At 41.0% G+C, this 12,014-nt stretch overlaps 1 protein-coding gene across 1 annotated transcript; it reads right to left on the bottom strand.

Annotated features, from left to right (window-relative positions):
- si:ch73-174h16.4 (leucine-rich repeat-containing protein 14) lies at positions 1 to 3,251 on the bottom strand. The gene is made up of 3 exons (XM_041066324.1): positions 2,653 to 3,251; positions 1,622 to 2,458; positions 1 to 1,511 (listed from the first exon to the last, which is right to left on the bottom strand). Exons 1-3 carry the CDS (start codon positions 2,928 to 2,930, stop codon positions 944 to 946), a joined length of 1,683 nt encoding a protein of 560 aa, XP_040922258.1. The 5' UTR covers positions 2,931 to 3,251; the 3' UTR covers positions 1 to 943.
- Positions 3,252 to 12,014: the final 8,763 nt, after the last annotated feature.

Below are 12,014 nucleotides of genomic sequence, written 5' to 3'. Positions count from 1 at the left end.
CTGATTTTATTTTTGTGACTAACAGCAGGTAAATGCATTCATGTGGTGCAAAGGTGATTTGGTACACTCATTTCCTGATAACAGTGATATGTCTGGACACAGTATACAAGTCAAATGAATACAAAAAGCACAATCCTGAACGCTTCAAAATAGATGCTGAAGAAATTATTGTAAGACAAAAAATAAAATAAAATAACACAAATGTAAGAGTACTTAGTGAATAAAATGGAGAAAGCACAATTAATTGGTGCAAATATTTTCTAGTTAGATTAATTTCCCATTTGAGGAAAATTATGCAAAAATTAAGCAAATACATACCATAACGTTGGCCAGTGCAGCATTATTTGTTGATCCGCAGTATGCACATGTAGTAGTAGAGCTGATCAGATATTTGGATCTGTATAAACAAAGCGACTGATGTAAAGGCACAAGAACAAATAGACTGTAGCCTTCGACCAGACGGACGTTATTCTTTGTATCCAAACTATCCTGGTGACCTGATTATAAAGTGATAATTCATTTTTGGTACAAGACCAGCAGTGATTCATAAGCAGCAATTTATACAATCAATAAGTGAATTTAGCAGTACAGCACCTTTTAACTGAAATATGGTGTATCAGTTACTCCACCAAGGAGTTGAGGTTATGTTATCACCTCTATCTATATATTTGTCAAACATGTTTAAAGCATGCCTACATCCCAGGCTCTGCCATCAGGCCAGCATTTACGCATTTAGTGTTGTCTCTGATCTGATCTGTCTGATGATCACATTCATGCTGCCAAAAAGAACAAACCTATTGATTTGGTGATTATTGTGGAAGACTTTGGTATTCTTCTGATTACGGTTTTGCTACTTGCAGTTATTTATCCATAAAAGAGACTCTGCTCTTGGACATTGGTGAGTGAACTTAAAAGCACCAGTGTTCTTCCCCCGACTTCTACTCTAGTTCACCAAGTCTTTATCATAATTGAGCAAGTCGCAGGTCAGGAAGAGGTCAGAGCGTCCGCTGTCTATTAACACCTTGTTGAGCTGGCTGCTGGTGGTGTTGATGTCTGTGGTTTCATCCAGAGGCCAGTCTAAGAGCTGAGCACTGGAGGGCAGATCGGGAAGGCCCGGCTGGTAGTCCTCCAGGGGGTTAGGGTACAGTAACTGACGGAGGGACGGCATTCGCACAGCCATCCTCACCAGGTCCATGAGGCCAGACATGGAGAGTGGGTTCAGGGCCAAAGCCAAGCTCTTGAGGGCCAAGCAGCCTCCAAGTGAGGGCAGGAGGAGCCCCAGCAGGCGGTCGGTCAGGCCACAGCCACTTAAAGAGACGTGCTGCAGGCTGCTGGAAGCCTGGGAGAGGAGGCGGCGAATAGAGGGCAGGGTGTTTTCATCCAGACGGTTCTCACTTAGATCCAGCTGCTGCAGGGTGGGAGCATGGTGGCTGCAGGACAGGTAGGCGAAGTCAGCTGGACTCAGGCTCAAATATGGCAGCTCCAGAATCTCCAGAGGCTGAGGCAGTGAGCTGTAACAAAAGAGGGAAGGACAAAACACTTCAATCAATGTTTACTGTTCAAAAGTGTAGATACCATGTCACAGAAGAGTGTTCATGTTAAACAGGAATCCATGCCAAACCTGAGCAGCACACGAAGTTGTCCTGGCAGGCGCAGTGCAGTGAGGCTAAGGCGTCGCAGTTCTCGTAGCTGTGCCAAACCCTGTGACAAGTCCCTCAGTGCCTCTTCTTGGCCAGGGTAGTCTCGGCGAAAGTCCAAGTTACAGTAGTGCAGCCGAACGGAGTTCAGTGCAGGGAAAGTTGAAAGAAGAGGCAGCAGCTCAGCAAAGCCAGCCACCCCAAGGCTGCTGTAGCGGACATCGATGCCCAGGAGACCCTGGCGGGGCAGGAGGTCTAGCAGAGTCCTGATACTTGACACAGAGATTTCCTCCACACGAAGGTATCTGCACTGAAGCTTGAGGGGTCCCCATGTGCTGAGAGCCACACGAACACGCTCCCAGGATCGAGCGTTGACAAAGAGATCAGCTCTCACATGCACCAACACATCACTTCCTAGATCTCTTTCCTCATTTTCCTTTTTGCTGCCTGCTACACCTGTTGATGTGCTGTCTCTTTTCCTCTCTATCTCCATCCTCCTCCTGACTCCCTTAATCATCTCCTCTTCACCCAAAAGTCCCAACAATGCCAACCTCTCTCTTTCATTGCTTGCTTCATCGCCATTAGGTTCTTTTCCCTTCTTCCACTGTCCCCTCTCTCTTTTTACATCCTTTTCTCTCTCCAGGGCCGAGAACCTTTTTCTCTCCCGCTCTCCTTCTCTCCTCTGTGCCCTCTGCGCTCCAGCTCTGGCCTGGACGACCATGGTGCAGAGAGCTACAGTCAGAGACCAGCCCCCCATCGGGTCTCCCATTCCTCCTTCATCTCCTTGGAGCCCACAGAGGTCCAGAATTTGCAGGGAACATCTAGGAAACAGAATTTGGCCTGATTTATTACTGATTATTGCAGAGATGATGCTTTTCTCTTTTTCTATTTCCTGTGAAGCAATTCGTAACTTCTGTTGTGAAAAGTACTGTAAAGAAGCGTTAGTTGCTTACTGACTGCTGCAAGAGTGAAGATCATAATCCAAAGTTTCTTGACAGAATAATAACAAACTCACCTTTGGTCCGAGAGTCCTCTAACAACTGCAAGTAACAAAGCCTGGATGCAAAGTCGATTCGGCGCAGTATGTCCTTGTTCCCTTCGTCCTCCTACACGCAGGGCGCGTTCAGGCCACCTCTGCACCAGCTCACCCACGGCCAGCGGTCTGCAGCTGGTGAAGGCGGCCTCAAGCAGCGGTCTGAACAGCTCCCTGGGCACCCACCTCAACCAGCAGGGCGACGAGCTGTGGTCACTCACCACCTCCCTGGCACAGAGGCTCACCAAGGAAAGCACCATTTCAGCGCAGAGCGGGGTGAGCTTTTTTCATTAAAAATAAAAAAATATATATATATATACAGACGCCGAAATAGTGCTGCGTCTTATAGCCTGCAGAAGAAGCTAGCTGCAACTAGCTTAAAGACTAATATTAGCTTTATGACAGCAATTTGACGCGGTCTTGTTAAGCCCCCCAAAAAAGAATTTATAACATCACCCGATAGTCACTTGGATTATTAACAGTAATAACGACTGGAAACCTTTCACGAGTGAAATATAAAACGGAGGCACATCATGTTAGCTAACTCGACAGACTATCAGTGAGGAAGCTGCAGCCGCAGCAGGAATGTTTACAACTTAGGCTGACGCATGCATGTGACGCAGCACGTAAAGGCGACACGTCATGACTGTAGAAAGTTGAGCATAGAGACGCTCCCTGTGCACTTGTGATTTATGTTTGCGCTCTTTCATTAATGATTTTGTGCAGTTATTTTGCGTAAAGACTTTATTTTGTTGTTTAACTGTCACCCAGTACTGTTCAATTAGCTATCTGTACGTATAGGGTTTTACAACACTGAACACCAGGCTCCATATCCTCCATCCAAACAAGACACCTATTTAAAGAGATGATACTAGGAAATGTTTTTGACTTATGTAAAAACCTAAACATGGGTGCTGCCAAGTTTAGCCCTTGACCCTTAACCTTCAATGGGCTTCAGCACTGATACTTCAACTTAAAACAATTGTACTCTGCAATGATTTATGTATTAGACAGATCTTGTCTCTAAGCATAGGCTTTTGTCTATAATGATCTTTCATACTCTTGAATAGTATTCCCAATATATTAAATATCATGAATCAGTTTTATGGAGTTAGCAGAGAATAACCAACTAAGCCCCAGGGCATCATTTGCTAAATGATGTCTAGTCAGAACAGACACAATATTTGCATTGGCTGATATTCAGTTGTCCAGGAGGCGGCACCGTGCATGCTCCCACTCTCCATGCAGCACAGTCTGCTTAGCTAATCCCAACAAGACTGGTAATCATACAGTATGTCCGAGCTCTCAGCAGCGTGATGATGAGTTTAATGACGGCTTGCTTGACTGCTTGCTTGATATATTTTAACTGTTTTATTGTCTTGGTTTATGCTTTTAATATATGTACCCAAGCCTCCTTGGAGCGCAGTATTGATACTGATTGTGGTGATTCTGATTCTGGTGAAATAAATTAAAAGGCAGAGAAGCTATGAGGAAGAATAGAACTCTGTTGCGTTGTGCACAAAATTTGGTTTGCATTCATTGTATTGTGTCAAAAATGAGCCTAAAGGGGATGAACCACTAGATGGAGCTAAAGGATCATGATGCCTGAATCTCCTCTACCTGTCAACAAAAACACACAGAAACAGAACTTGCACATTCCAGTTCATCATTATATTCTTTATCAAAAAATAACAGTCAACACACGTTGTAGTTGCGCATTAGGAAGCAGGCGTTGTTCAGCAGGCGAATGAGTTAAAAGTTTGTAAGTCATTTTAGGGCATCATTCCTAGTTTGCCTTTCCACTTAATGTTTCTACCAATGTCTGGTTTTACTTTTTGTGAATCATTTGCTTATTTGTATAGCATCCTTCTGTTTCTTTACCTGTTGCCAGTGTCAAAATACTTCTGTTATTTATATATTCTAAGCAGCTATTCATTCAGATGAAACCGTGGCATGATCATATTTCATCCTTGATCATGCCTGACATTAGAGGTGTTTTTGTTTGGGGACTGATAAGTGTGATTAGGATGATGACGATGTCAGTAAGTGGTTTCATATCACAGGAGGAACTCGAGCAGCAGGATTTTGCGCTGCTCGCTCAGGCTTTAAATTTATGCCTTAGTTATAATTGATGCTTTGTTTGTGGGTGCAATCTTTATCTTCTTTATTTAGAGAGGCTGAAGGACTAATTTCAAAGAGGGCGCAGGTAAACACTGCTATTAATACACCCACGTGTCACACACACACACACACACACAACAGCACAGCAGATGCACACAAACACAAGACAAATAAACATGCTTTCACTTAATTTATTGCTGCCATCCTTTCAGATGACCTGCAGGGATCTTTGCCCATCTCATTACTGCTGCCTTTGATATAAAACTGTTTAATACCACTTCCATCATCATGTCATAACACCTTATAAAATGGAATCAGGGGACAGCAATCCTCCTGTTTTGATTATATTATGGTATCTGCTGTGTAACTTACTGTAGGTTTTACTTCATTTCAGGCTCTTCTGACTGGAATTCATGGATGTTTACCTTAAAACTGTATAGACGGATTTGATGGATTTAGATGGTTTGTTGAAGTAATATCATGAGGGTTAAACCTCAGCAGACATTTTGACTTCTCATAGCAGAGATAGCACAGGTGTTACTTATAACGTTAATGACGGCTCTGTTATATTCAAGTGTGTGAGAGTAAGGCTGCATGCACAATACCAGGATCCTGAAAGTGAAGCAGCTAAATGGAATTCAGCTTTAATCAATTTTATCATTTACACCTGTGCTTTTCCTGCATGTCAAAATGTCTTCTGCAAAAAAAGTCTGTTATTATTTAGATGAATTTTGCTGCCATTATATGGGTGCACTGATTCCTTAGTGCAGTTTATTCCCTTCTATTTGAAATCCATTATGTGCGTATGCCTTGTTATTTTCACATGTGTAGACTGTTAACTGGCCAGCTTATTAAACAAGATGAGTTTTTGGATTGCTTTTCCCTTCATGTAGGGCGGATCTGTCAGAATTTAATATATTTTGAATTGAGACCAAACCGATTTGCTGTACTAAAATTGGTGAAATAAACACCATATGCTCAACAGACTGGCTGAGTGGAAGCCTCAGGCAGTTGTACAATGAAACAGTGAAGATAGAAAACACCTTTTTTTTGTTCTTGTGCCATTTTTACATTGTTTTACATTAGTAAAAAAAAAAAAAAAAAAAAAAAAAGGACCTTTTCTTGTTTGCAGTCCAAAAAGTGCCTATAAGAAATCTGCACATGAGATTGGAGCCTCTTAAAAACATTCAAACACACTATACCTGGCCAATATAGACTGAAATAAATGTACACATAAACATTACAGTACTCCTGCAGCCTTTAACATGTATTGTAGCTGTAACTATTCAGTGGTATGTTACTAGAGAAATATGATTTGCCAGCAACCTCCTGCACCCTATGGCCTTTCCTCACAATTTAGCATTTCACTTCATTCCTATTCTTTTGTGATGCTGACTAAACATATTTTGATCCCTGCAGCTTTTGTTACTAATCTTGTTTAATTTAATTTGATGTGCAGCTCCTGCTGCACATCAAAAATAGAAATATCCACACATAAGGATCCAGAATCTTCCTGAGCCCCTTCACCAGTCAGTCAGTATCAGAATTATACATTCCTATTGTTGGCTTGACCACTTTTCTCTGCTCAGAGATAATTACATCGCCTGGGCCACTGATTAATTCATGCAAAAAATTCAATTTCCTAGATGTGCTGTGCAGCCAGCAGTCTCATGTCATTTTCACTGTCACATAAGTGTCAGTTTAAGCCTGTCTTCTTATACGTTCAGTGCTTTAATTTGCATTTTACAAGGATGCTTCATCACTGGACCATGACCTCCCTAACGCCCCACACTTCCATCACACATATATCCTACAGTGCATAGGATGTTTGAATCATAAATACAGTGGGACATGCAAGATACTGCCCAAATGTTAAGCCTCCCAGCATTCAGACAAACTACCTGACAGAACTGATATCATATAGATATACAGTTTGTATAGTTATAAGTTCTTCAGCTGCAGGCCAGCTGTAGTAGTCTTGCTTTCTCCTTGCTTGAAATTATTTTTCGCTGTAACATTCACCTTTTGTTTTCAAGTTTTATCTATACTTGCAGTCTAGGAAAAATGCCAGACATTTTCCATTTGGTCCTCAGGAACAACAGTGCTAATGGTCTGGAGAAGCAAGCATTTAACCTCTCTGTTTCCTAACAGAATGAATGCAAAGTATGAATTCTTTTGAAAAAACATTTTAAAAAAAAAGCTGTAAATAATGACTGAAAATGGATGATAGACTTCATGTTACATTTCAAGTTATCCTCGCTTTGCTTTAATAAAATGTCAAATCACATATTGTACACAAAATAGCACTAAATGTCACTGTCTCCCTCTGCTTTTTTTTATTTTGTTTGTTGGAACCAAAGAAAAAGAAGAAAGCAAAAGAAGTTCTATTAACCCATTCAGTGGAACATATTGAAATAAGATCCTTCAAGCTTCATTTCAAATCTTATGCAGCCTCTTCAACTGTTAGATGAATACTAAAAACCTGTTACTCCCCCTGAAACATTTATGCCTTGGGGCAAGAATTTTCAGTTGGGCCCCTAGAACTGAAAAAAGATGTGGAAGTAATTGAGGATTATGAGAACTATGAGAACATCCTTAACTTTTAGTAATTAACAATGTCTTGAAAAAACAATCTTATTTTATCAAATAACCCTTTAACATCATGTTAGAAACGTCCATCTGTTTTATCTTGTTGAGCACTGCCCTTGAAATGAGCAAGGAAGTCAAATGATATATTGACTTTGACAAGTTAAAAGCAGCATCTCCTGGCTGAGTATCCTGGAGAGGAAACACTGTCTCTGCGTGAATCTGCTGGAAACTCCTTGAACTTGTCCACGTGAACTTAACACGCAACAGGGAACGTCCTACCAAAAGCCCTGCACCTTTTGAACTCTTTATCCACATCAGAGTTATCTTGGCTGAGCAGAGTGCATCCCCCAAATCATTCAAACCAGTGGAGCAAAAACACATCTACTGGCATTGAGATATTTTGAGGCATTTTATCTAAACTGCGTTGTGGACGAGAAGCATTGCAGTCTGTTGCCACATTTCTCCTGTACTTACAAGGGTAAAAACAGAAGTCATTAAATATTCAGCTGTAGCAAGAAAAACGCAGTTAATGGCACACTGTTAGTGCCAAGCCATGTGCAACTCATCAGTCCAGACCAACTGCTTTTATATACCATGTTTTCTACTTTGTTGTTCTCTTGAAGAACATGAAGAGTAGATCATTCAAGGATTGAGAATAAACTTTTATGCTCAAAGTGCATATGCGGTTCCACGTGCATTGAAGTGTGTGCCGTACCCTTCTCGTGCCGGTGCTTCAGGCCAGGACAGAACATGAGATCCTCCCTGTGAGATTGTGTTTCATCTGATAAACGAGGAGGTCCAGTGGCACTCATGGACGGACATGATTAACCTGAGTTCAACATGGCAGCTGTGAACCCACATCAAACAGCTATCAACCTGAACCACAGGCACGGTTAGATGCCTCATATGTCTGTAGCAGTTGTCATTAAAAGAAAAGGCTTGTGCTGAGCAGGATACAACCCACAAAAAGGAGAAAGGACACGGTCTTTGCTCTAAAAACACTTTATAGTAATCTGATGCATTATTTAGAAAAAACTGTCATCTGGAGCCAATCATTCACAATGAGTCAATTACTAATTAGGTAAGTTAATTTCAAAGCTGACACATTGCTTTATTGTAGTGGTGGAATGTTACTAAGAGTACTTTTATTCAAGTGCTGCACTTTAAACTTGAGGCACTTGTACTTAACTTGAGTAATGAGAAATATTGTACTTTTTGCTCCACTAGATTTGTTTCACAGCTTTAGTTACAATACATTTTACAACACATAACAAATAATGAGCTCATGAAATATGATGCACTGTAGATTAAAAGACCCCAAAGTGTATAAAATGGTTAAAATTAGCTCCAGCTCCACCAGCTACAATAGTAAATGCTACTTAAACATTAATAATACATCAGTGATAATAACCCAGTAATATAATGTAAACAAGTATAACTGTGTGTTCAGAGATAACACAAAGCAAATTTTAGAGAGAGATGATAGCATGCAAAGTAAATGGAAACAGTTTGTGCTTATCCTGAGGCTTTATGATTCTACCTCATACACATACAGAGACGAGAGGAAACAGGAGACAGAGTAGAGGAAAATTACAGAGAGAAATGGAGTGTCTGCTGAGTTCAGTCAGAGGTTTAGTCGAACACAAACACACAGACATGTGGAAGGGGATTGCTCGTATTGACGAAGCTACAGACAATAATGCCCCAAATCTGCAGCTCCCCTTGGCTTTGCAGAGCTTTATAGCAAGTTTCAGCTCATTGATTAGTTTTTATGACTTGCAAGTTTACTGTTCTGGTTCATTCCCACTGATCTCCTGGTGTCATTTTCCACTGCATCAAACAGCTGTTTTCAGTGAAACCCACTGTACACTACCTGCTCAGCACAAAACAGCAGAGGGACAAAGTTAGCAACTAGTTGATCAACATTTTGGAGCATTTAGGAGCTAAAAAGCCAGATATTTCCCTCACTAGTTGGTAGAGGCCAAAAACGGAGCTAAAAGACAGTGAATATGGGACTTACATTCATGGTACCAAATGAATGATAATGTTGCCACATAACTGCTAGGTGTGTGAATAAGCAACTGTTTGATAACAAGTTTTCCTTACCAACTTAAAAGGAGATAACTCGTTTTCACTGCCACTGTTATTGCATATTTGAGTCAGGGAATATTCTTTTCAGTTCTGCTTGGCTGTTGATGTGAGGCATGCTTTTAAAAATAAAATCAAGCCTGCGGGGGCTTCACATGCTGACTGGCTTCCTGTAAATTACCTTGCATGACATATCTCTGAGCGTTATGGCCAAAGTGGCTCCTAAATACTGACAGGTGGCAGCATTGTGGCAGAACAAAGATCTGGCAAATGGGAGGCATGAGACTCAGGTGTTTAATGCAGACTGATTTTCGAGCTCATATTCCTTTCATTAAGTCCATTTGTCAACACTTTGTCGGCCGCTTTGTGTCACACGTCACAGAGCACTGCAGGATCTTCCTCCTCACACTGTGCTGATTGGAGGTGCTGAGTGAAGCATCTCCGACAGGTACACTGTTAAAATTAAACCCCAGCTGTTATGATCACTTCACTCAGCAGTGAATCACTGGATTCAGGTTGGAAGGAAATTAACAGGTGCCGCACATCGCCGCCTCTTGGGTAGGATTGTGAAAGCAGATTGGCTGCATTGGAGATGGGATGTAAATGTTCTTCGCTGTCAATATGTTCTAATTACCGAGGTGGCAAAAGACACCAGGGCAAGAAAGAAATGGTTATGAAAACAAATGACTAAGCAACACGACTTTGGTTTCTTTTTCTCGCCTGTGGAGCCACATTTCTCATAAAACTACAATCACACGGACAGTTTTCAACAGGCCTCTTACAGCTACTGAACGGAAATATCTCCAAGCACATAAAGTGTGTACTTCACTGAAATTATCAGAGATTTCATCAGTTGTTTCCTTTATTGTGCCTGTGTATTTCTTGCCTCTCTGTGACCTGCAGGTCACGATCTGATTTGTTTCAGCTCTGCTTTCTTCTCAGATCGGTCCCTCTTTATTTATTTTTCTTTTTAACTTGTGAGATAATGGGATTTTTAACTAAAATTCCCTGTTGCAGGTTATAGGTCATGTGCTGGTGTGTGCTGGTAACGTCCTACTTTCCATTACTCAAGTGAAACATCAACAGAGGGGCGAAAATTTGAGGTCAAAGACAATCAGTCTGGTTACAAACAAGAACACAATTTAATCACATCTTTGTTTTAATATGTACAAGACTGTGTGTGAAACAGATTAGTTCAAATTCTTTGACAAATGGTTTCACTGGTCACACCCGTCCTTGGAGCCTCAGTGATAAATTTGTCTTATTTAAGTCACTTAAACTGCTGCTTTGCTTTGACCTCAGTTTTGCTCATGAAGGTGAATTGAATCACAAGAGTTCTTAAGAATTCATAAGCTGTAAGACAGAAGAGGGAGGAAATACATGAACGGTCCCAAATTAACAAGGTGAGCTGAGCTGTGGGGGGAAGCTTTGTTGAATGTTTTCCATATTTCAGTACTTGCAGAAATGCATTTTTAGCCTTGACTGTTATTTTCCCATTGTATTTACTTATAGGACTACACTTTACTGAACAGAATATTCTGAGTATTCTTCATGTGAAGTTAACATTTCATGTAGCAGTATCAGTATTTACGATTTCTAGGCTGCTTTTATATCTAGTCGCTACAGATATTTTGTGCTTGTACTAAAATAATTTGCTCCAGTGATCTCCCGCCTATTTTTACTAACGAAGAAGTCAGCTCTCTGCTGCCCTGTTGGCTTGCCTCTTTGCTGGCAGATGTTAATGACACCTCTCATTGAGAGCAAGTTAATTGTGCTTATGAGTCACTATGATCTCTTGCACCTTCCTGTCACGTTGAAACTGGAATAAGATAATTGGTCAGACGTTATCATCCTGACCACAAATTGCTTAATTCTTATCCCATGTACAGCCTGACACTGTTATTCAAAGTGACTAATTGCTGATTGGTCTTTAAAAACAACAGGCCACTACAGGGATTAAACCTTCTTTGCTATGTGTGGCAATGTTTCAAAATACTACCGCCTGTACTATGTACACTACCACTACCGATGCCAATAGGGATCAATACATACGTGATCTTTTCCTTGTTCCATTAGTCCCTCGTCTCCCATGGAGCCTTTTTCTCTCAAGGTTAATTTCATTTGAACTACACCAGCGACAGCTACACTCTTGTACTGGCTTGCTGCTTGTCTGTTTTAAGGTCCTGTCTTTATTGATTGCTGCGAAATGAAATTATGCCTCCCTGTGAAGTGGGGCTGAGCCCTGTTGGACACAGTTAATGATCCTCTTATATTAGTTCATATTTCCAACCTCAGCTCTTCTCTCCCTTTTTACATGTTCAATCCATCAGCTTGTAATTAGTGGGATCTAATATATTTCATCTTATCTGCAGGCTCTTCAGTTCCACAGAAAGACATAGTTTTGCAATTAAATCGTGTTATTAGCAGAGGTTATTTAAAAACTGCCTGTGCTCAAGGGTAAAAATGTAAATACATGCATGCTGTTTAAGTTAGCACTCAAACAAACACATGTGCAGACAGCAAACCAAGTACTTACCCACAAATAA

Source organism: Toxotes jaculatrix, chromosome 20 (genome assembly GCF_017976425.1).
Source record: "Toxotes jaculatrix isolate fToxJac2 chromosome 20, fToxJac2.pri, whole genome shotgun sequence".
Classification (NCBI taxonomy): domain Eukaryota; kingdom Metazoa; phylum Chordata; class Actinopteri; family Toxotidae; genus Toxotes; species Toxotes jaculatrix.
This window is presented reverse-complemented; position numbering and strand designations above follow the sequence as displayed.

Bases quoted from the DNA above. Each gene is read 5' to 3' on its own strand.
- si:ch73-174h16.4 (XM_041066324.1), bottom strand. From the start codon at position 2,930: ATGGTGCTTTCCTTGGTGAGCCTCTGTGCCAGGGAGGTGGTGAGTGAC. The intron at 2,459-2,652 runs GTGAGTTTGTTA...TCTGTTTCCTAG, and splicing joins AGAGGACTCTCGGACCAAAG to ATGTTCCCTGCAAATTCTGG. The intron at 1,512-1,621 runs GTTTGGCATGGA...CTTTTGTTACAG, and splicing joins CAACTTCGTGTGCTGCTCAG to CTCACTGCCTCAGCCTCTGG.